The following is a 25,715-nucleotide window of genomic DNA, read 5'->3' as shown; positions in this document are numbered from 1 at the left end:
CTGTACGAGAAATGCTTTGAAGATTCTTGACTGTCATTCAAACATTTAGCATTCGAGTGCAGAAGAATAACCACTTGTTTGCCTTTGTGTGCGGCAGGCAATGATTGTACGTAACGCCAAGGACACGGCCCACACCAAGGCAGAAAGGAACATCCTGGAGGAGGTGAAGCATCCTTTTATCGTGGATCTCATCTACGCCTTTCAGACGGGTGGAAAGTTGTACCTCATCCTGGAGTACCTCAGTGGTCAGTGCCAAATATCTACTGTCCACATGTGACCTGTGACCATTGGTAACTGCTCTGCTTGTTCACATTTCAACTGATTCTACAACCAAATCAGTACTTACAAAAATCAAAAACAATGCATTTGTACATTCTAGCAATCTAGGAATTTAAGTACTTCAAAATATGAGTCAAATAACTACCGGTAAGTACGCATTACCCAATTAACAATTTTGGCTTCCGGTCCGATTTTCGGCCTCAGACGTGATCCAATTTCAAGTCTGGATCCGATACTTTGACAATAGATCATAGAAGTGAAAATATTGTATTGCAAGTAACTACCGTATTTTCCGCACCATAAGCCGGCCCGTGTTATAAGCCGCACCTTCAATGAATGGCATATTTCAAAACTTTGTTTACCTATTAGCCGCCCCGTGTTATTAGCCGCACCTACGCTACGCTAAAGGGAATGTCAAAAAAACAGTCAGATAGGTCAGTCAAACTTTAATAATATATTACAAACCAGCGTTCTAACAACTCTGTTCACTCCCAAAATGTAATGTGCAAAATTGCAATCACAAAAATAGTAACACTCAAAATAGTGCAGAGCAATAGCAACATCAATAACTCAACGTTGCTCATACGTTAATGTCACACAACACACAAAATAGACACTTAAAGCTCACTTTCTGAAGTTATTACTCATCCACAAATCCCTCGAATTATTCTTTTTCGGTGTGCTTCACTTGTTTTTTGACACCATCTGTGATGTGGACGCGCATGGACTCGTAGATCAACAGGGACGGAGCTGCGTGAAAAAAGTCACCCGGTCTCTTCGCTCATTTTTTCTTCATCCACCCATCCCTTCGAGTTAGCTTTTATGATGACGCCAGCTGGAAAGTTCTCTTTTGGCAAGGTCTTCCTTTTGAATATCACCATGGGTGGAAGTTTCTGGCCGTTAGCATGGCAAGCTAGAACCACAGTGAAGGACGACTTCTCATTCCCTGTGGTGCGAATATTCACCGTACGTGCTCCCGTTGTATCCACAGTGCGGTTCACATGAATGTCAAAAGTCAGTGGAACCTTGTACGCGTGTCTCTTAGTAGGAGCCATTTTGTGGTCTTTACAGAAACACACAAATGAAATGAAACGTAATATCCGCGCGCTTCTTCTTCTACGGGGGCGGGTGCTCACCTTGGCGGTTGCTTACAGTAGAAGAAGAAGCGCTTCCTCTTCTATGGGGGCGGTTGCTTACCGTAGAAGAAGAAGCGCTTCCTCTTCTACGGGGAAAAAAGATGGCGGCTGTTTACCGTAGTTGCGAGACCTAAACTTTATGAAAATAAATATTTATATTAATCCATATATTAGCCGCACTGTCAGCTTTTGAGAAAAATTGTGGTTTTTAGGTGCGGCTTATGGTGCGGAAAATACGGTAAACACAAAGTAACATTTTTATAAAGTTTGTCTAATTAGATGTAGAATTTGCTAGTAGGCCTGGGCGGATAATACATTTTGACCCACATGTTATTGTCAATTAACGATATTGTCAACATTATTTTGAGAGCAAATGAGCAAATTAACCACCAATGTAATGATAATGCATAATAATAATGCAAGTATAGCCTTTCAAATGCAATAAACTTGTATTTCTCGTATATTTTAACATTGTAATTAGAGATGTCCAATAATATCGGCCTGCCGATATTAGCGGCCGATAAATGCTTTAAAATGTAATATCAGAAATTAACGGTATAGTTTTGTTTTTTTTATCAGTATCGTTTTTTTGTTTTTGTTTTTTTTAATGTTTTTTTTAATATCAATCAACATAAAAAACACAAGATACACTTACAATTAGTACACCAACCCAAAAAACCTCCCTCCCCCATTTACACTCATTCACACAAAAGGGTTGTTTCTTTCTGTAATTAATATTGTGGTTCCTACATTATATATCAATATATATCAATACAGTCTGCAAGGGATACAGTCCGTAAGCACACATGATTGTGCGTGCTGCTGCTCCACTAATAGTACTAACCTTTAACAGTTAATTTTACTCATTTTCATTAATTACTAGTTTCTATGTAACTGTTTTTATATTGTTTTACTTTGTTTTTTATTCAAGAAAATGTTTTTAATTTATGTATCTTATTTTATTTTATTAATTTTTAAAAAAAAGTACCTTATCTTCACCATACCTGTTTGTCCAAATTAGGCATAATAATGTGTTAATTCCACGACTGTATATATCGGTATCGGTTGATATCTGTATCGGTAATTAAGAGTTGGACAATATCGGAATATCGGATATTGGCAAAAAGCCATTTTCGGACATCCCTAATACATATGTATATATGTTTATATATATATGTGTATATGCATGTATGTATGTGTATATATCCAAGTTGATAACCCAAACAATTAAAATAACATTCACGCTACATTAGCTACATTTTGCACTTGAATAAAAATCACAACCAAAAGCAATGAAATATGTTCAGTCTCTGTTAAAGAGGAGGTGCGGGACCCACAAATATACATAACCAAAACAATAAAGAAAATGGTTAACGTTATCACGGGTATTTTTGAATGTGCTCAAAAATTACTTAGACACACACAAAAAAATCTTTCAACTAAGTTGTATTTTTTAAATAAATATATAGCCACATAAAAGAGAAAACATTAAATATATTCTGCTTCATAAGAGCCAAATTATTTGTATTTGTTTAAATATGTTTATCTTCTTCCATTTTAATTTGTAAGCGTTTTAAGAAAATTGGGTGATCACTTTGTTTCACTTCCGGCTTATGTGACGTCTGACGACTGTGGAGTAGAGCTGGGCAAAACGGCCAAAAATGATTACGTAATTATTTTTCATATCGTTCCATCTCGATTAATATCACTTTTTTTTTTTTTTTTTTTTTTTTTTTAAATAATTAAAGTGGGATTGTCCTGTGCAGGATTATACCGAGTACCGTCACAACCCTACTCTTTATTGCTGCAGTATTTTGTAGCAGACATGTAGGTCATGTATGCTAACTGCTGACGACTGTTCATATCTATGATTGTGTTTACTAAATGTGCAACAGTACACATCACCCATGCTACAGTCCGTACTTCGGTTTTAGAGCCACGGTTTTGCTACTTTTTTTGTACATTTTATGTTGGTACTTTTAAGGAAGCCAGTTCCAGTCCTCATCCCTAACATTCTTACTTCCCGTACAAGCGTAAAAAGAAGTGCTAATAAACCACAAACACAATAAAACACGGAAACACTTCACTCCTCAGATTGTTTCAACATGAAACAAGGTTAGATTGTGTGTAACAACTGTGTAAGTCACCAAATAGTATCCGTCCAAGCAGCTTCTATTCTTGACGTGTTCTTGTGTGCAGGAGGAGAACTCTTCATGCAGTTGGAGAGGGAGGGCATTTTCATGGAAGACACGGCCTGGTGAGTTGAAGAACTCATATCTGGGAAGATTTTAGTGTGAATAATGTTAACAAAGCTTTTGTCTTGTTGGTCCCTGTAGTTTCTACCTGGCAGAGATCTCCATGGCTCTGGGCCACCTGCACCAGAAGGGCATCATCTACAGAGACCTCAAGCCTGAGAACATCATGCTGAGCAGCCAAGGTTTGTTTCCATGATCGGTAACACCTGGCCAGGTCACAGAGCAGAACAACTAAAGAGCTCTCTTCTATTGCCATTATTAGTACCAAGAGTCTTCTCTATTGCAGTTATTAGTACCAAGACTCTCCTTTATTGCCGTTATTAGTACCAATAATGTTGTTTCTAACAGTTATCAGTACCAAGAATCTCCTCTATTGCAGTTACTAGTACCAATGAGTCTCCTATTGCAGTTATTAGTACCAAGGAGTCTCCTATTGCAGTTATTAGTACCAATAATCTCCTCTATTGCAGTTATTCGTACCAATGAGTCTCCTATTGCAGTTATTAGTACCAATGAGTCTCCTATTGCAGTTATTAGTACCAATGAGTCTCCTATTGCAGTTATTAGTACCAATAATCTCCTCTATTGCAGTTATTCGTACCAATGAGTCTCCTATTGCAGTTATTAGTACCAATGAGTCTCCAATTGCAGTTATTAGTACCAATAAGTCTCCAATTGCAGTTATTAGTACCAATAAGTCTCCCATTGCAGTTATTAGTACCAATAAGTCTCCCATTGCAGTTATTAGTACCAATAAGTCTCCTATTGCAGTTATTAGTACCAATGAGTCTCCAATTGCAGTTATTAGTACCAATAAGTCTCCAATTGCAGTTATTAGTACCAATAAGTCTCCCATTGCAGTTATTAGTACCAATAAGTCTCTTATTGCAATTAGTACCAATAAGTCTCCTATTGCAGTTATTAGTACCAATAAGTCTCCTATTGCAGTTATTAGTACCAATAAGTCTCCTATTGCAGTTATTAGTACCAATAAGTCTCCTGTTGCAGTTATTAGTACCAATAAGTCTCCTATTGCAGTTATTAGTACCAATAAGTCTCCCATTGCAGTTATTAGTACCAATAAGTCTCCCATTGCAGTTATTAGTACCAACGAGTCTCCCATTGCAGTTATTAGTACCAACGAGTCTCCCATTGCAGTTATTAGTACCAATAATCTATTTTATTGCAGTTATTAGTAACAATAATCTCTTTTATTGCAGTTATTAGTACCAAGTCTCCTCTATTGCATTTATTAGTACCAAGAGTCTATTTTATTGTAGTTATTAGTACCAATAATTTATTTTATTGCAGTTATTAGTACCAAAAATCTATTTGATAGCAGTTAATAGTACCAAGATTATCCTCTATTGCAGTTATTAGTACCAATCAATTTTATTGCAGTTATTAGTACCAAAAGTCTTCTCTATTGCAGTTATTAGTACTAAGATTCTCCTCTCTTGCAGTTATTAGTACCAAGATTCTCCTCTCTTGCAGTTATTAGTACTAAGATTCTCCTCTATTGCAGTTATTAGTACCAATCTATTTTATTGCAGTTATTAGTACCAAAAGTCTTCTCTATTGCAGTTATTAGTACTAAGATTCTTCTCTATTGCAGTTATTAGTACTAAGATTCTCCTCTCTTGCAGTTATTAGTACAAATAATCTCTCTTTCGCTGCAGTTATTAGTACCAAGAATCTATTTTATTGCAGTTATTAGTACCAAAGAATCTCCTCTATTGCAGTTATTAGTACCAACAAAATGCATAAATGTTATGATTTGGTTCTTTGATAGTGTTAGACAAACTTTAATGATCCACAAGGGAAATTGTTCAGCACCAATATCCAACATTGTAACATTGTCAGAAAGGATCTTAGGTCCCCTTAATTAAATGCCTTCTTCTACCTCCTGTTGCTAGGTAGAATCCTCACAACACAATGAAGTAGTTGATTTGATTCAGTTGAATCACAGTTCTGTATGAACTATAAAAGATTGTATTGAGTAGATCTGCTTTCCCTGCAGGTCATGTCAAGTTGACAGATTTCGGGCTGTGTAAAGAGTCCATCCACGACGGCACAGTCACACACACCTTCTGTGGTACCATAGAATACATGTGAGTCTCATGCACGCACTCTCACGCCGTCCCTGAACGCACCATCCTGACACGCTGGCCTGCAGGGCGCCAGAGATCCTAATGCGGAGTGGACACAACCGAGCGGTGGACTGGTGGAGTCTGGGAGCGCTGATGTACGACATGCTGACTGGGGCGGTCAGTGACTCTCCTTTAGCACCTCCAACCTTCATGTAGCACACCTGCACTGCTTGACTCCCTCCTTTAGCACCTCCAACCTTCATGTAGCACACCTGCACTGCTTGACTCCCTCCTTTAGCACCTCCAACCTTCATGTAGCACACCTGCACTGCTTGACTCCCTCCTTTAGCACCTCCAACCTTCATGTAGCACACCTGCACTGCTTGACTCCCTCCTTTAGCACCTCCAACCTTCATGTAGCACACCTGCACTGCTTGACTCCCTCCTTTAGCACCTTCATGTAGCACACCTGCACTGCTTGACTCCCTCCTTTAGCACCTCCAACCTTCATGTAGCACACCTGCACTGCTTGACTCCCTCCTTTAGCACCTCCAACCTTCATGTAGCACACCTGCACTGCTTGACTCCCTCCTTTAGCACCTTCATGTAGCACACCTGCACTGCTTGACTCCCTCCTTTAGCACCTCCAACCTTCATGTAGCACACCTGCACTGCTTGACTCCCTCCTTTAGCACCTCCAACCTTCATGTAGCACACCTGCACTGCTTGACTCCCTCCTTTAGCACCTCCAACCTTCATGTAGCACACCTGCACTGCTTGACTCCCTCCTTTAGCACCTCCAACCTTCATGTAGCACACCTGCACTGCTTGACTCCCTCCTTTAGCACCTCCAACCTTCATGTAGCACACCTGCACTGCTTGACTCCCTCCTTTAGCACCTCCAACCTTCATGTAGCACACCTGCACTGCTTGACTCCCTCCTTTAGCTCCTCCAACCTTCATGTAGCACACCTGCACTGCTTGACTCCCTCCTTTAGCACCTCCAACCTTCATGTAGCACACCTGCACTGCTTGACTCCCTCCTTTAGCACCTCCAACCTTCATGTAGCACACCTGCACTGCTTGACTCCCTCCTTTAGCACCTCCAACCTTCATGTAGCACACCTGCACTGCTTGACTCCCTCCTTTAGCACCTTCATGTAGCACACCTGCACTGCTTGACTCCCTCCTTTAGCACCTCCAACCTTCAGGTAGCACACCTGCACTGCTTGACTCCCTCCTTTAGCACCTTCATGTAGCACACCTGCACTGCTTGACTCCCTCCTTTAGCACCTCCAACCTTCAGGTAGCACACCTGCACTGCTTGACTCCCTCCTTTAGCACGTTCAGGTAGCACACCTGCACTGCTTGACTCCCTCCTTTAGCACGTTCAGGTAGCACACCTGCACTGCTTGACTCCCTCCTTTAGCACCTCCAACCTTCATGTAGCACACCTGCACTGCTTGACTCCCTCCTTTAGCACCTCCAACCTTCATGTAGCACACCTGCACTGCTTGACTCCCTCCTTTAGCACCTTCATGTAGCACACCTGCACTGCTTGACTCCCTCCTATAGCACCTCCAACCTTCATGTAGCACACCTGCACTGCTTGACTCCCTCCTTTAGCACCTTCAGGTAGCACACCTGCACTGCTTGACTCCCTCCTTTAGCACCTTCAGGTAGCACACCTGCACTGCTTGACTCCCTCCTTTAGCACCTTCAGGTAGCACACCTGCACTGCTTGACTCCCTCCTTTAGCACCTTCAGGTAGCACACCTGCACTGCTTGACTCCCTCCTTTAGCACCTTCAGGTAGCACACCTGCACTGCTTGACTCCCTCCTATAGCACCTCCAACCTTCATGTAGCACACCTGCACTGCTTGACTCCCTCCTTTAGCACCTTCATGTAGCACACCTGCACTGCTTGACTCCCTCCTTTAGCACCTTCATGTAGCACACCTGCACTGCTTGACTCCCTCCTATAGCACCTCCAACCTTCATGTAGCACACCTGCACTGCTTGACTCCCTCCTATAGCACCTCCAACCTTCATGTAGCACACCTGCACTGCTTGACTCCCTCCTTTAGCACCTTCAGGTAGCACACCTGCACTGCTTGACTCCCTCCTTTAGCACCTCCAACCTTCATGTAGCACACCTGCACTGCTTGACTCCCTCCTTTAGCACCTCCAACCTTCATGTAGCACACCTGCACTGCTTGACTCCCTCCTTTAGCACCTTCATGTAGCACACCTGCACTGCTTGACTCCCTCCTATAGCACCTCCAACCTTCATGTAGCACACCTGCACTGCTTGACTCCCTCCTTTAGCACCTTCAGGTAGCACACCTGCACTGCTTGACTCCCTCCTTTAGCACCTTCAGGTAGCACACCTGCACTGCTTGACTCCCTCCTTTAGCACCTTCAGGTAGCACACCTGCACTGCTTGACTCCCTCCTTTAGCACCTTCAGGTAGCACACCTGCACTGCTTGACTCCCTCCTTTAGCACCTTCAGGTAGCACACCTGCACTGCTTGACTCCCTCCTATAGCACCTCCAACCTTCATGTAGCACACCTGCACTGCTTGACTCCCTCCTTTAGCACCTTCATGTAGCACACCTGCACTGCTTGACTCCCTCCTTTAGCACCTTCATGTAGCACACCTGCACTGCTTGACTCCCTCCTATAGCACCTCCAACCTTCATGTAGCACACCTGCACTGCTTGACTCCCTCCTATAGCACCTCCAACCTTCATGTAGCACACCTGCACTGCTTGACTCCCTCCTATAGCACCTCCAACCTTCATGTAGCACACCTGCACTGCTTGACTCCCTCCTTTAGCACCTCCAACCTTCATGTAGCACACCTGCACTGCTTGACTCCCTCCTTTAGCACCTTCAGGTAGCACACCTGCACTGCTTGACTCCCTCCTTTAGCACCTTCAGGTAGCACACCTGCACTGCTTGACTGCAACTTGTGTGTGCAGCCTCCCTTCACAGGTGAGAACAGGAAGAAGACCATAGACAAGATCTTGAAGTGCAAACTCAGTCTGCCACCATATCTCACACAAGAAGCTCGGGACCTCCTCAAACGTGTACGTTGTCTTCTTCTTCTACTCCATTTTTTCCTCCTGCTCCTCTTTTTCCTCCTTCTACTCCATATTTTCCTTCTTCTCCTTCTTCTACTCCTCTTTTTCGTCCTTCTCCTCCTCCTGCTTCTTCTTCTTCTTCTCCTTTTCTTCTCCTTTGCCACCTCCTTCTTTTTCTCCTTCTTTATATTTTTGTTATCCTTCATCTTCCCCTTCTTCTCCTCCTTCTTTTACTCCTTACTCCTCTATTTTTTTTCTTCTTCTTCTCTTTCTTGTATTCCTCCTTTTTCTCATTCTTTTCTTCGTCCTCCTCCACTTCCTGTTTCTCCTTCTTTATCTTGTTCTTCACCTTCTCCTTCCCTTTGTTCTTCTCTTCCTTCTTCTTCTCCTTTTCCCCCTCCTCCTTTTCCTTCCTCTTCTTCTTCTTCTTCTTCTCTTTCTTCCCCTCCTTATTTTTCCTCCTTCTACTTCTTGTTCTTCTTCTCCTCCTCTTCCTTCTTCTTCTCCTCATTCTCCTTTTTCTCCTTTTTTCTTTTTCTCCTCCTTCCCCTTCTTCTTCTCCTCCTTCTTCTTCTCCTCCTTCTTGGTCTTCTCCTTTTTTCCCTCCTCATCTTCCTCCTCTTCTTCTTCCTCCTCCTTCCACTTTTTCTTCTTCTCTTGCACCTTCTTCTTTATCTCCTTGTTTTTCTTCATCTTCTCCGTCCCCTTCTCCTCGTCGTCGTTTTTCTTCTCCTCCTTCTTGGTCCTCCTTCTCTTGTTGCTCGTTCTTCTTCTCTTCCTCCTTTTTTTCCTCCTGCTTCTTTATATTCTTGTTCTTCTTCATCTTCTCCTTCCCCTTCTTCTCCTTCTCCTCTTCCTCCTCTTTGTTTCTCCTACTTCTTGGTCTTCTCCTTCTCTTGCCCTCCTTCTTCTTCTTCTTCTCTTCCTTCTCTTTCTCCTTCTTTTTCTCCTGCTTCTTTATATTCTTGTTCTTCATCTTCTCTGTCCCCTTCTTCTCCTCCTCCTCTTCCTCCTTGTCTTTCTTCTCCTTCTTCTTGGTCTTCTCCTTCTCTTGCTCCTCCTTTCTCTTCTTCTTCTCTTCCTTCTCTTCTTCCTTTTTCTCCTGCTTCTTTATATTCTTGTTCTTCTTCATCTACTCCTTCCCCTTCTCTTTCTCCTCCTCCTATTTCTCCTCCTTTTATTCCTCCTCTTCTTCCTTCATCTACTTCTTCTTCTCCTCTTTCTCCTTCTTCCTCTCCTTCTCCTTCTTTCTCTTCTTCTCCTTCTTTCTCTTCTTCTTTCCTTCTTCCCTCTTCTTATTCTTATTCTCCTTTCCCTTCTTTTTCTTGTCATTCTTCTTTTGTTCCTCCTTCTTCTTCTCCTCTTTCTCCTTTTTATTCTTTTTCTCCTTTCCCTTCTTCTCCTTTTCCTCTTCCTGTTCCTCCTCCTCCTCTTCTTGGTGACCTCATGGCTGTTTCCCAACGTGTGTGCAGTTGCTGAAGAGGAACGCCTCCTCACGTTTGGGAGCAGGTGCTGGAGATGCCACGGAGGTGCAGGTGAGCAGGTGTTTCACATCCAGGTGGACAACACACTCTTCATTAGGGCAGGTGTTTCACATCCAGGTGGACAACACACTCTTCATTAGGGCAGGTGTTTCACATCCAGGTGGACAACACACTCTTCATTAGGGCAGGTGTTTCACATCCAGGTGGACAACACACTCTTCATTAGAGCAGGTGTTTCACATCCAGGTGGACAACACACTCTTCATTAGAGCAGGTGTTTCACATCCAGGTGGACAACACACTCTTCATTAGGGCAGGTGTTTCACATCCAGGTGGACAACACACTCTTCATTAGGGCAGGTGTTTCACATCCAGGTGGACAACACACTCTTCATTAGGACAGGTGTTTCACATCCAGGTGGACAACACACTCTTCATTAGGGCAGGTGTTTCACATCCAGGTGGACAACACACTCTTCATTAGGGCAGGTGTTTCACATCCAAGTGGACAACACACTCTTCATTAGGGCAGGTGTTTCACATCCAGGTGGACAACACACTCTTCATTAGGACAGGTGTTTCACATCCAAGTGGACAACACACTCTTCATTAGGGCAGGTGTTTCACATCCAGGTGGACAACACACTCTTCATTAAGGCAGGTGTTTCACATCCAGGTGGACAACACACTCTTCATTAGGGCAGGTGTTTCACATCCAGGTGGACAACACACTCTTCATTAGGGCAGGTGTTTCACATCCAGGTGGACAACACACTCTTCATTAGAGCAGGTGTTTCACATCCAGGTGGACAACACACTCTTCATTAGGACAGGTGTTTCACATCCAAGTGGACAACACACTCTTCATTAGGGCAGGTGTTTCACATCCAGGTGGACAACACACTCTTCATTAAGGCAGGTGTTTCACATCCAGGTGGACAACACACTCTTCATTAGGGCAGGTGTTTCACATCCAGGTGGACAACACACTCTTCATTAGGGCAGGTGTTTCACATCCAGGTGGACAACACACTCTTCATTAGGGCAGGTGTTTCACATCCAGGTGGACAACACACTCTTCATTAGGGCAGGTGTTTCACATCCAGGTGGACAACACACTCTTCATTAGGGCAGGTGTTTCACATCCAGGTGGACAACACACTCTTCATTAGGGCAGGTGTTTCACATCCAGGTGGACAACACACTCTTCATTAGAGCAGGTGTTTCACATCCAGGTGGACAACACACTCTTCATTAGGACACAACACAAAACATTTGATCTGGTTCCACTTCCTGGGCTGATTGTTGCTTCAACACGTTGCTGGATTTAGAATCGAGTCAAACCTCCAATTACAAATGAAACATTTTCCAGAGAGTTTAGAGAAGCTCCTCCTGGTCACATGGAGATGGCCGAAAAATGTCTTTTTAAAAACTGATTAAAAAAAATATATATATATGATCATTTTGTTTTTGTAATTACATTTTTGAAAATTATGAATTAATTTTACAATCAGAATCACAATTGAAATGTGAATCTACTTTTGGTGTGTACCCTGCAACATACAGCTTTTATAGTTCCAACTTTGGCAGAAAAATATTCATATCTTATTGTTTTTATCAACTTTTGTCTACAAAATGAGGCAAAGCATGCAATACATCCTTCTACTTCTCTCTGTTTAGTACTGCAGTATTAGTAAGTACTGGTAATAGTTTAGTACTGCAGTATTAGTAAGTACTGGTAATAGTTTAGTACTGCAGTATTAGTAAGTACTGGTAATAGTTTAGTACTGCAGTATTAGTAAGTACTGGTAATAGTTTAGTACTGCAGTATTAGTAAGTACTGGTAATAGTTTAGTACTGCGGTATTAGTAAGTACTGGTAATAGTTTAGTACTGCGGTATTAGTAAATACTGGTAATAGTTTAGTACTGCAGTATTAGTAAATACTGGTAATAGTTTAGTACTACAGTATTAGTAAATACTGGTAATAGTTTAGTACTACAGTATTAGTAAATACTGGTAATAGTTTAGTACTGCAGTATTAGTAAGTACTGGTAATAGTTTAGTACTGCGGTATTAGTAAGTACTGGTAATAGTTTAGTACTGCGGTATTAGTAAATACTGGTAATAGTTTAGTACTGCGGTATTAGTAAATACTGGTAATAGTTTAGTACTACAGTATTAGTAAATACTGGTAATAGTTTAGTACTGCAGTATTAGTAAATACTGGTAATAGTTTAGTACTGCAGTATTAGTAAATACTGGTAATAGTTTAGTACTACAGTATTAGTAAATACTGGTAATAGTTTAGTACTGCAGTATTAGTAAATACTGGTAATAGTTTAGTACAGCAGTATTAGTAAATACTGGTAATAGTTTAGTACTGCAGTATTAGTAAGTACTGGTAAAAGTTTAGTACTGCAGTATTAGTAAGTACTGGTAATAGTTTAGTACTACAGTATTAGTAAATACTGGTAATAGTTTAGTACTGCAGTATTAGTAAATACTGGTAATAGTTTAGTACTGCAGTATTAGTAAATACTGGTAATAGTTTAGTACTGCAGTATTAGTAAGTACTGGTAATAGTTTAGTACTGCAGTATTAGTAAGTACTGGTAATAGTTTAGTACTGCAGTATTAGTAAGTACTGGTAATAGTTTAGTACTGCAGTATTAGTAAATACTGGTAATAGTTTAGTACTGCAGTATTAGTAAATACTGGTAATAGTTTAGTACTACAGTATTAGTAAGTACTGGTAATAGTTTAGTACTGCAGTATTAGTAAGTACTGGTAATAGTTTAGTACTGCAGTATTAGTAAATACTGGTAATAGTTTAGTACTGCAGTATTAGTAAATACTGGTACTAGTTTAGTACTACAGTATTAGTAAATACTGGTAATAGTTTAGTACTGCAGTATTAGTAAATACTGGTAATAGTTTAGTACTACAGTATTAGTAAATACTGGTAATAGTTTAGTACTACAGTATTAGTAAATTCTGGTAATAGTTTAGTACTACAGTATTAGTAAATACTGGTAATAGTTTAGTACTACAGTATTAGTAAAGACTGCCCATTAACCCTGCACAATTATTCACATTTTAATCACCATTTTGGCCTTATTGATATATCAAAAGCAGGCTTGGCTGCATATCAAAACAATCACTATTACAACAATCACAGAGAGCGTCCATCACCAAGCCAAACTGAAACATTGACATTATTAGTAGAGGTGTAACAATGAATCGTATTCTTATTCCTTAGATTCAACTACATCTGTCTGTGCTCAGCAAGTTTGCCTTCCAGTATCGATCCTACGTGGTTTTAAAGGGAATCCATCGACCGTATCGACACTAGAAAAAGGGAACCTTGGCTTTAAGGACAGCAGACTTGATATGAGGTTGAACACTGTCAGTGATGAAGAAGATAAACCTCATCCAAGTCTGTCTGTGGCGTCATCGCCAACACAAAAATGGCGGATAGCTACGGGGGCTGAGAAGGGTCACAACAGATGTAAACACCACAAGACAATATAAAATACAACATGACTTTCAGCTACAGCATGATTGCAAGAGCCATAACAAAGACAAACAACACGGATATACAGCATATATATATATATATATATATACTGTGTATATAGATATGTATATATATATATATATACTGTGTGTGCGTGTATATATATATATATATATACACAGTATATATATATACTGTGTGTATATATATATATATATATTATATATATATATACTGTGTGTGTGTGTATATATATATATACACACACACATATACAGACACATATATGTATGTATATATGCATGTGTATATACCTATATATATTTATATATGTATATACATGTGTATATAGCTATAAATATATATATATATGTATGTATGTATATAGATATATATATTTATATATGTATGTATATTCATATGTGTATATAGCTATAAATATATATATCAATCAATCAATCAATGTTTATTTATATAGCCCTAAATCACAAGTGTCTCAATATGTATGTATGTATGTATATTCATATGTGTATATAGCTATAATATTCATATATATATATATATATATGTATGTATATTCATATGTGTATATAGCTATAATATATATATATATGTATGTATATTCATATGTGTATATAGCTATAATATTTATATATATATATATGTATGTATATTCATATGTTTATATAGCTATAATATTTATATATATATATATGTATGTATTCAGATTCAGATTCAGAGCTTTATTTGTCCATTCTTAACATGTACAAGACACATAAGAACTGAAATTACATTTTCGGCACAATCCCGCTAAGAGCAGACATACGTTACAGGGAGACAAGACGGGACCGCCAACGGATCAGCCTCACTTAGGCGCTCCTTAAAAAGGTGGGAAAAAGGTGACATTGGGGAAGGGGGGAAGTAAAAAAAAATATCAGTCTGAGGCTGGACCCTCGAATGGTCCAGACTGAGTCCGAGGAAAAAAACCTCACATAGCATGGCACACATAAACATGGTACATGTAATCACAACAACTCGCAACAGAGTCATCCAACAGGACTTTGGAGGCCGGCAGCTGCTGTTGAGCGCTGCTCAGCCCCCACAACCCCGGAGGAATTAAGCAGTGGTGAAGGCGTTGATTTGGGGAGGGGTGTGTGCGTGCATGTATGCCCAATTAACTTGGGTGAGATGTTGGAATTGTCTTTATGGGCCGAGGCCGGCCCCAAGAGTTCAGTTCAAGAGTCCGACCCAGGTGCTTTTGAAAAAAAGGGAAAGGTCAAAAGCGTCCATCTTTGAGGAGTCCTCAGGGGAGTGTTTTCAAACAGCCTGTTCCTCAAGGCCATTCGAGGGAGTCAAATCGTAGATTAAGATGTTGTTTTTTCTTCGAGCAGTCAAAACAATGACATTCCTGCTCTATATGCTGGCTCTGACAATTCCAATTTATTCTTTCTATAACTTCATCAAGATGGAATCTACCTTGCGATTCAAATCAGCAATCGCTCCAGTCTGTGATCCCACAGCACGACCCAATCCTTCCATTGCGTTGAACAGCCTGTTGGCCCCTTGAGTGGCTGCCATCGTCTTCCGAATTTGACGATACACCAGAGCAATGCCCAGCCCAATCAGCAAATGCCCTGCGATCACAGCTCCAAATAGGTAGATGTCTTCCACGTCCTCGATGGAAAGGACTGAGAGGCACATGATTCTCCAAGTATTCCAGGAATCTCTCACGTACCCCGCAGCAATGGTTCCATCAGGGCAGCCAGGCTCCCCCGAACCTCTTTTCCTTGTCGAAAAGACTGTGTCAATTGCGTCGAGAGTCCAGTTGATCAAATTCATTTTGATGTTTAGATTTGAGGACAGCTCAAGAAAAGAGGCTTCAAAATAGTTCAGACAAGACAAAAACAAAGAGAGCAAGCAGGGAAGGAGGGAGCGGAGAAAAATGCGACCGCCCTCACCAGAGGCAAGACAGACATGTATATTCATATGTGTATATAGCTATATATATATTTATGTATTGCAGTACATATGTTTAGATATTACTGCTGTCAAGTGAATCCTCTTTTTAGATCAGATTAATCACACTTTTGAATTTGGATTAATCCGAGTTAATCACAATTAATTGAAATATTATAAATAATGGAGAGGAGCCAGATGAGGTGGTTCGGGCATCTGGTCAGGATGCCACCCGAACACGCACGTCCGACCGGTAGGAGGCCACGGGGAAGACCCAGGACACGTTGGGAAGACTATGTCTCCCGGCTGGCCTGGGAAGGCCTCGGGAGGAGCTGGACCTAGTGGCTGGGGAGAGGGAAGTCTGGCCTTCTCTGCTTAGGCTGCTGCCCCCGCGACCCGACCTCGGACAAGCGGAAGAAGATGTATAAATGAAAAAGTGCTAACCCTGATGTTGTTCCTCCAGGCACATCCTTTCTTCCGACACATCAACTGGGAGGATTTGCTGGCTCGTAAAGTAGAACCTCCCTTTAAACCTTTTCTGGTGAGAAACTCAACAACTGTTTTCTACACATTTACTTTCAAATCTTTTAACTTCCACTCTGAGCACCTGGTACTTTAGCACCTGTTACTTTAGCGCCTGTTAGCTCAGCGCCTGTTAGCTCAGCGCCTGTTAGTTTAGCACTTATTTTACCACCTGTTAGTTTAGCAGCTGTTATTTTAGCAATAGTTAGTTTAGCAGCTATTATCTTAGTACCTGGTAGTTTAGCAGCTGTAATGCAAGCAGCACTTCATGACTATCTTTGTTTACTTATAGAATTGTGGGCGTGTCCTCTATAACGTTGTAAAGAATGTGGGTGTGGCTTCCTATGACTGTAGAGTAGTTGATGGATTACGTCAGCTGACTTCCTGTTTGTGTTGTCATCAACGTTGCAGCAATCTGCTGAAGACGTGAGTCAGTTTGACTCCAAGTTCACAAGTCAGACGCCAGTCGACAGTCCTGATGACTCCACGCTCAGTGAGAGCGCCAATCAAGCCTTTTTGGTAACTTCCTGCTGACCAGCCTGCACACACACACACACACACACACTCACACTCACACACACATACTGACATTGCTTGTGCTCCTGCAGGGCTTCACATACGTTGCACCTTCGGTCCTGGAAAATGTCAAAGAAAAGTTTTCATTTGAGCCAAAAATTCGTTCACCTCGAAGATTCATCGGCAGCCCAAGAACACCTCTCAGGTAGGTGATGACATCATCATTTACTTGTGGCACCATGTACTAGCAGGCAATAATACTATTATTTATTAGCAGGTAATAGCACTATTACTAGTATTTATTAGCAGGTAATAACTATATTACTAGTATTTATTAGCAGGTAATAGCACTATTACTAATATTTATTAGCCGGTAATAGCACTATTACTAGTATTTATTAGCAGGTAATAGCACTATTACTAGTATTTATTAGCAGGTAATAGCACTATTACTAGTATTTATTAGCAGGTAATAGCACTATTACTAGTATTTATTAGCAGATAATAGCACTATTAATAGTATTTATTAGCAGGTAATAGCACTACTACTAGTATTTATTAGCAGGTAATAGCACTATTACTAGTATTTATTAGCAGATAATAGCACTATTAATAGTATTTATTAGCAGGTAATAGCACTATTACTAGTATTTATTAGCAGGTAATAGCACTATTACTAGTATTTATTAGCAGGTAATAGCACTATTAATAGTATTTATTAGCAGGTAATAGCACTATTACTAGAATTTATTAGCATGTAATAGCACTATTAGTATTTATTAGCAGGTAATAGCACTATTACTAGTATTTATTAGCAGGTAATAGCACTATTAGTAGTATTTTTTAGCAGGTAATAGCACTATTACTAGTATTTATTAGCAGATAATAGCACTATTACTAGTATTTATTAGCAGGTAATAGCACTATTAATAGTATTTATTACCAGGTAATAGCACTATTACTAGTATTTATTAGCAGGCAATAGCACTATTACTAGTATTTATTAGCATGTAATAGCACTATTACTAGTATTTATTAGCATGTAATAGCACTATTATTAGTATTTATTAGCAGGTAATAACACTATTAGTAGTAGTTATTAGCAGGTAATAGCACTATTACTAGTATTTATTAGCAGGTAATAGCACTATTACTAGTATTTATTAGCAGGTAATAGTACTATTATTAGTATTAGCAGGTAATAGCACTATTACTAGTATTTATTAGCAGGTAATAGCACTATTATTAGTATTCATTAGTAGGTAATAGTACTATTAGTATTTATTAGCGGGTAATAGTACTATTACTAGTATTTATTAGCAGGTGATAGTACTATTATTAGTATTTATTAGCAGGTAACAGCACTATTACTAGTATTTATTAGCAGGTAATAGCACTATTACTAGTATTTATTAGCAGGTAATAGCACTATTAGTAGTATTTATTAGCAGGTAATAGCACTATTACTAGTATTTATTAGCAGGTATTAGCACTATTACTAGTATTTATTAGCTGGTAATAGCACTATTACTAGTATTTATTAACAGGTAATGGCACTATTACTAGTATTTATTAGCAGGTAATAGCACTATTACTAGTATTTATTAGCAGGTAATAGCACTATTACTAGTATTTATTAGCAGGTAATAGCACTATTATTAGTATTTATTAGCATGTAATAGCACTATTATTAGTATTTATTAGCAGGTAATAGCACTATTATTAGTATTTATTAGCAGGTAATAGCACTATTATTAGTATTTATTAGCAGGTAATAGCACTATTATGAGTATTTATTAGCAGGTAATAGCACTATTACTAGTATTTATTAGCAGGTAATAGCACTATTACTAGTATTTATTAGCATGTAATAGCACTATTATTAGTATTTATTAGCAGGTAATAGCACTATTATTAGTATTTATTAGCAGGTAATAGCACTATTATGAGTATTTATTAGCAGGTAATAGCACTATTACTAGTATTTATTAGTACTAATGTTTTGATAGACTTAGTAGTATTCAAGTGTGGTTATTTCTACTTCCTGAACAAATGTGATCATGTTAAGTGAGTTGAAATGTTCCCATTCATGTTCATTTCCATGAAAATAATAATAATATGAAAATGAAATGACAGAAAGTTATTAATGTCATTGATGTGCTTTATTTTGTAGCATCATCTGCAACTAAACTTGTCACTTTGGACTCATTTCATCAACTTTCAACACATTTATGTGCAACCACCAAATGTGTCCCCACTCAGAAGTAGAACAGGAAATGTTGACATGATCAAAATCATTGATTTGTCTAGAAATGTCATCTTTGACCATGAAGCCATGGACATAACAATACACATGTTCTATGCTGTATAGTACACTGTACATACAGTAAGTATGTATGGTAAGTACACTGTACATACAGTAGGTATGTATGGTAAGTACACTGTACATACAGTAAGTATGTATGGTAAGTACACTGTACATACAGTAAGTATGTATCGTGTCCCAACACGGCACATAGCTCCGCCCCCTCTGAGGCCATGCACGCTTTTACTGGGGATACAAAGAATTGCTATTGCGACACCCAGTGGACACTTTCAGTACAGCACTTTCTTTCATGCCAACATTTCAGCTTCTTTTTATACTTACTTTTATACTCTCAGATGTTTGTCTCCCCTCAACCAGACGTATTCTTCTTTTGTTGCTTGTTACAAAGTTATTTGTGTTGTGTCTTTATCATGAAAGCTTTTTCTGGACACTGAAATAATGTAGCTGAATATTTAGTGTTTGAATTTTGGAATCTGAATTTTGTTTTGACAATTTGGTTACATGAAGATGTGTGTTTGAAAATGTGGTTTTAGTACAGTGTGTAAAAAATTCAATGAAAAAGAAATTCAGTGCCAAAAAATTCCCTGTAAAAAGATTTCAGTGCAAAAAAAATTTGTGTAAGAATAATTCAGTGTAAAAAAAAATTCAGTGCCAAAAAATTCCCTGTAAAAAGATTTCAGTGCAAAAAATTTTTGTGTAAGAATAATTCAGTGTAAAAAAGAATTCAGTGAAAAAAAAATTGTGTATAAAGATTTTGGTATAAAAAAGATTCAGTGTAAAATAATGTGTAAAAATATATTGGTGTAAGAAAATTCAGTGTGAGAAAAACCCACTGTAAAAAGATTTCAGTGCAAAAAAGATTCAGTGTAAAATAATTTAAGTGTAAAAAAATATTGGTCTAAAACAATTCAGTCTGTAAAAAAATTTCAGTGTAACAAAAATTCCGTCTGTAAAAAAAATGTGTGTAAAAAGGTTTTGGTTTAAAAAAGATTCAGTGTAAAAAAAATATCAGTGCAAAAAAAAATGTGTGTAAAAAGGTTTTGGTGTAAGTATGATTCAGTGTAAAAGAATTTAATTGTAAAAAATAACGCTGTAAAACAATTCAGTGTAAAAGAATTCACTGTAAAAAGAGTTCAGTGCAAAAAAATTGTGTAAAATAATTTCAGTGTAAAAAATATTGGTCTAAAACAATTCACTGTGTAAAAAAATTTCAGTGCAACAAAAATTCAGTGTGTAAAAAAAATTAGTGTAAAAAGATTTTGGTTTAAAAAAGATTCAGTGTAAAAAAAATATCAGTGCAAAAAAAAATGTGTGTAAAAAGGTTTTGGTGTAAGTAAGATTCAGTGTAAAATAATTTAATTGTAAAAAATAATGCTGTAAAACAATTCAGTGTAAAATAATTCACTGTAAAAAGAGTTCAGTTCAAAAAATTGTGTAAAATAATTTAAGTGTAAAAAAATATTGGTCTAAAACAATTCAGTGTGTAAAAAAATTCAGTGTAACAAAAATTCAGTGTGTAAAAAAAATTAGTGTAAAAAGATTTTGGTTTAAAAAAGATTCAGTGTAAAAAAAAATCAGTGCAAAAAAAAATGTGTGTAAAAAGGTTTTGGTGTAAGTAAGATTCAGTGTAAAAAGTCAGTGTAAAATAATTTAATTGTAAAAAATAATGCTGTAAAACAATTCAGTGTAAAAGAATTCACTGTAAAAAGAGTTCAGTGCAAAAAAATTGTGTAAAATAATTTCAGTGTAAAAAATATTGGTCTAAAACAATTCAGTGTGTAAAAAAAATTCAGTGTAAAAAGATTTTGGTTTAAAAAAGATTCAGTGTAAAAAAAATATCAGTGCAAAAAGGTTTTGGTGTAAGTAAGATTCAGTGTAAAAAGTCAGTGTAAAATAATTTAATTGCAAAAAATAATGCTGTAAAACAATTCAGTGTAAAAGAATTCACTGTAAAAAGAGGTCAGTGCAAAAAAATTGTGTAAAATAATTTCAGTGTAAAAAATATTGGTTTAAAAAAATTCAGTGTGTAAAAAAAATTAGTGTAAAAAGATTTTGGTTTAAAAAAGATTCAGTGTAAAAAAAATATCAGTGCAAAAAAAAATGTGTGTAAAAAGGTTTTGGTGTAAGTAAGATTCAGTGTAAAAAGTCAGTGTAAAATAATTTAATTGTAAAAAATAATGTAAAACAATTCAGTGTAAAAGAATTCACTGTAAAAAGAGTTAAGTGCAAAAAAATTGTGTAAAAAAATTTCAGTGTAACAAAAATTCAGTGTGTAAAAAAAATTAGTGTAAAAAGATTTTGGTTTAAAAAAGATTCAGTGTAAAAAAAAATATCAGTGCAAAAAAAATGTGTGTAAAAAGGTTTTGGTGTAAGTAAGATTCAGTGTAAAATGATTTAATTGTAAAAAATAATGCTGTAAAACAATTCAGTGTAAAAGAATTCACTGTAAAAAGAGTTCAGTGCAAAAAAAATTGTGTAAAATAATTTCAGTGTAAAAAAAAGTCAGTGTAAAAAATATTTGTGTAAAGATATTCAGTGTGAAAAAAATTTCAGTTGACAAAGAGACCTACTTTTAGTACATTTAGACTGAAGCAATCGATCAAGCCCATGATGGTTACCATAGTAACTATTTTTCATTGAAATTGTCATGAAAACAATTGAGCGACATCATATTTCCAAGGACGTCCACACTGAAACAGTCTGATCTTTTTCCAGCCCGGTGAAGTTCTCCGGCGGCGACTGTTGGCCCCGCAGCGTCCTCCTGGCGGGCGGAGGCTCCAGCCTCCCGCAGGCCCCCCAAGAACAGGCCATGGAACTTTCCGAGCGCATGGACGTGACGTCCAACTGCGAGGCCTCCGCCCCCCTCCCCATCCGCCAGCCCCTGGCGCACATGAAGCATCAGGCCTACCCCCTGCTGGCCAAAAGGCCCGATCATCTGCGGATGAACCTATGACCCCGCCCCTTCCCGGACTTTTTGTTGGCCGACAAGAGACAATGTCCTTCAGTGTTACGCAGCAGGGGTCACGACCTTTCACCTGGAAATGTTTCTTTTGGAGGAACTACAGCAAAGATTTGTCTGCAATCTACTGTACGAGTGATGACGCAATCATGTATTATTGACTAATGTATCAATCACTTTTTAGTAGTCCATCTGCTCTTTTAATTGGATTATTGATCCAAACAATATTTGGCCCCAGTTGAGCTGGACAGTTTGACCTCCAAAAAAAAATAAAAAAATCCTTTGGGCTGCGTTTTAAAATTCCTGCTGAACGAGAGGGAAATTATAATTAAACATAAAAAGACTTAAGTGTTTTTGTATCTTTATTTCAAGTGTACTGCAGTAAACTTCTTCAGGATGGAAAACAAACTTTCAAAGACGACAAATTACTACTTTGTCCGAGGAAAAGTGCACAGTCATCGATTGTTCATGTTTGAGGGGGAAATGAGGCGCAGTGCTGGCCTGCGGCCACCAGAGGTGCTGTTTGGAATGCAAAGAACTGGAAACTCAAAAGAGTCGGCCTTAAAAAAAAATGTGAAGCAACAATAAATCTGCGACGCTTCCGAAAACATTTTGAGCCAACGAGGTTTTTTGTAATAAGCTGTGATGCTAACAAGAGGAATGGAACACGGAGCTGTGATGCTAACAAGAGGAATGGAACACGGAGTTTAAAGAGAAAAAAGGCACACTTATGAATGAATTGTGTTGAAAAACTGCACTCATGTTAATGTTGCAATTGTGGGAACTTTTTTGGAATATACTAGGAATTTAAATAATTTTAAAAATATCTGCATCATTTAAAAAAAAATACTTGAAATTTTCTGCGTTTATTTAATTTACATAAAACCAGTGAAGGTATGATTTTTTCTTTCTTTTTTTTATTATTCAAAAAACAATTTTATAGTGAATATTAGTGTATTTACTGCCAAAACTCCACAAACAAAAATGTTTTTACTCACCCAAACGATTCGCAAGTGAAAAAACCCAGATTTAATTTTAATTGAAAAAAAAAATCACTTATTTTTAGTATAAAAACACTTTTCAAGTTCGAACTTCTGCCAGTAACATTCCACCCAGCGTGGTCACACTCCACCGCGACAGGTGGCGCTGCCGACTCGATTTAAGGCCGACGGAGCGACTGTCACTTGCGCATGGTGCCCTCCGCCAAACATAAGAAGAAGCAGGGTGGGGAGAAAAATGGCGAACAAAAGAAAAGGAAAACTTAGTTTCCCTTGAGTGTGAAATAAAGGTTTTAACTTTAAAATACAAACGTTTGTAATTTTTAAGTGAAGAAAATAGTTTAGTTTTTTACTTGCGACTCGTCAGACGTGACTAAAAACATTTGTGTGTTTAGTGGCAGTAACTTCACTCTCTAGAAGATGTTCTATGACTAAACTTGATTGGTATTACAGTCTTCAATAGAAAAGAAAAGGAATAATTGATCAATAATTCCACTTTGCAACCTAATGATGTCATCCCACTCACTGGCCACATCATTAGGTACAGCTATGTCATGTAAATATGAAACATTTTTATAAGTCGCATAGTTCTGATGTTGTCATGTGGCGACCGAAAGAAGGTTCTAGTCCTGTGAGACTAAATAGTTCTGATGTTGTGGCGTCTGAAAGAAGGTTCTAGTCCTATGAGACTAAATAGTTCTGATGTTGTGGCGACTGAAAGAAGGTTCTAGTCCTGTGAGACTAAATAGTTCTGATGTTGTGGCGTCTGAAAGAAGGTTCTAGTCCTGTGAGACTAAATAGTTCTAAAGTTGTCATGTGGCGACTGAAAGAAGGTTCTAGTCCTGTGAGACTAAATAGTTCTGATGTGGCGACCGAAAGAAGGTTCTAGTCCTGTGAGACTAAATAGTTCTGATGTTGTGGCGACTGAAAGAAGGTTCTAGTCCTGTGAGACTAAATAGTTCTGATGTTGTGGCGACTGAAAGAAGGTTCTAGTCCTGTGAGACTAAATAGTTCTAAAGTTGTCATGTGGCGACTGAAAGAAGGTTCTAGTCCTGTGAGACTAAATAGTTCTGATGTGGCGACCGAAAGAAGGTTCTAGTCCTGTGAGACTAAATAGTTCTGATGTTGTGGCGACTGAAAGAAGGTTCTAGTCCTGTGAGACTAAATAGTTCTGATGTTGTGGCGTCTGAAAGAAGGTTCTAGTCCTATGAGACTAAATAGTTCTGATGTTGTGGCGACTGAAAGAAGGTTCTAGTCCTATGAGACTAAATAGTTCTGATGTTGTGGCGACTGAAAGAAGGTTCTAGTCCTGTGAGACTAAATAGTTCTAAAGTTGTCATGTGGCGACTGAAAGAAGGTTCTAGTCCTGTGAGACTAAATAGTTCTGATGTGGCGACCGAAAGAAGGTTCTAGTCCTGTGAGACTAAATAGTTCTGATGTTGTGGCGACTGAAAGAAGGTTCTAGTCCTGTGAGACTAAATAGTTCTGATGTTGTGGCGTCTGAAAGAAGGTTCTAGTCCTATGAGACTAAATAGTTCTGATGTTGTGGCGACTGAAAGAAGGTTCTAGTCCTGTGAGACTAAATAGTTCTGATGTTGTGGCGTCTGAAAGAAGGTTCTAGTCCTATGAGACTAAATAGTTCTGATGTTGTGGCGACTGAAAGAAGGTTCTAGTCCTGTGAGACTAAATAGTTCTAAAGTTGTCATGTGGCGACTGAAAGAAGGTTCTAGTCCTGTGAGACTAAATAGTTCTGATGTGGCGACCGAAAGAAGGTTCTAGTCCTGTGAGACTAAATAGTTCTGATGTTGTGGCGACTGAAAGAAGGTTCTAGTCCTGTGAGACTAAATAGTTCTGATGTTGTGGCGACTGAAAGAAGGTTCTAGTCCTGTGAGACTAAATAGTTCTGATGTTGTGGCGACTGAAAGAAGGTTCTAGTCCTGTGAGACTAAATAGTTCTGATGTTGTGGCGACTAAAAGAAGGTTCTAGTCCTGTGAGACTAAATAGTTCTGATGTGGCGACTGAAAGAAGGTTCTAGTCCTGTGAGACTAAATAGTTCTGATGTTGTGGCGACTAAAAGAAGGTTCTAGTCCTGTGAGACTAAATAGTTCTGATGTGGCGACTGAAAGAAGGTTCTAGTCCTGTGAGACTAAATAGTTCTGATGTTGTGGCGACTGAAAGAAGGTTCTAGTCCTGAGACTAAATAGTTCTGATGTTGTGGCGACTGAAAGACGGTTCTAGTCCTGTCAGACTAAATAGTTCTGATGTTGTGGCGACTGAAAGAAGGTTCTAGTCCTGTGAGACTAAATAGTTCTGATGTGGCGACCGAAAGAAGGTTCTAGTCCTGTGAGACTAAATAGTTCTGATGTTGTGGCGACTGAAAGAAGGTTCTAGTCCTGTGAGACTAAATAGTTCTGATGTTGTGGCGACTGAAAGAAGGTTCTAGTCCTGTGAGACTAAATAGTTCTGATGTTGTGGCGACTGAAAGAAGGTTCTAGTCCTGTGAGACTAAATAGTTCTGATGTGGCGACTGAAAGAAGGTTCTAGTCCTGTGAGACTAAATAGTTCTGATGTTGTGGCGACTGAAAGAA

At 38.6% G+C, this 25,715-nt stretch overlaps 1 protein-coding gene across 1 annotated transcript in view; it reads left to right on the top strand.

Annotated features, from left to right (window-relative positions):
- Positions 1–22,476, top strand: part of rps6kb1b (ribosomal protein S6 kinase b, polypeptide 1b) — a 34,279-nt gene extending 11,803 nt beyond the window's left edge. The window contains exons 5-15 of the mRNA XM_062067305.1: positions 98–245; positions 3,615–3,672; positions 3,752–3,852; positions 5,691–5,781; positions 5,847–5,937; positions 8,746–8,853; positions 10,320–10,382; positions 16,269–16,346; positions 16,739–16,846; positions 16,936–17,048; positions 21,885–22,476. Of these exons, the coding sequence (XP_061923289.1) occupies positions 98–245; positions 3,615–3,672; positions 3,752–3,852; positions 5,691–5,781; positions 5,847–5,937; positions 8,746–8,853; positions 10,320–10,382; positions 16,269–16,346; positions 16,739–16,846; positions 16,936–17,048; positions 21,885–22,122 (1,197 nt within the window). The 3' untranslated portion in view covers positions 22,123–22,476. The remainder of the gene's footprint in view (positions 1–97; positions 246–3,614; positions 3,673–3,751; positions 3,853–5,690; positions 5,782–5,846; positions 5,938–8,745; positions 8,854–10,319; positions 10,383–16,268; positions 16,347–16,738; positions 16,847–16,935; positions 17,049–21,884) is intronic.
- Positions 22,477–25,715: the final 3,239 nt, after the last annotated feature.

Source organism: Entelurus aequoreus, linkage group LG13 (genome assembly GCF_033978785.1).
Source record: "Entelurus aequoreus isolate RoL-2023_Sb linkage group LG13, RoL_Eaeq_v1.1, whole genome shotgun sequence".
NCBI lineage: Eukaryota > Metazoa > Chordata > Actinopteri > Syngnathiformes > Syngnathidae > Entelurus > Entelurus aequoreus.
The sequence above is the reverse complement of the archived record's forward strand: the minus strand, read 5'-3'. Positions and strand labels throughout refer to the sequence as shown.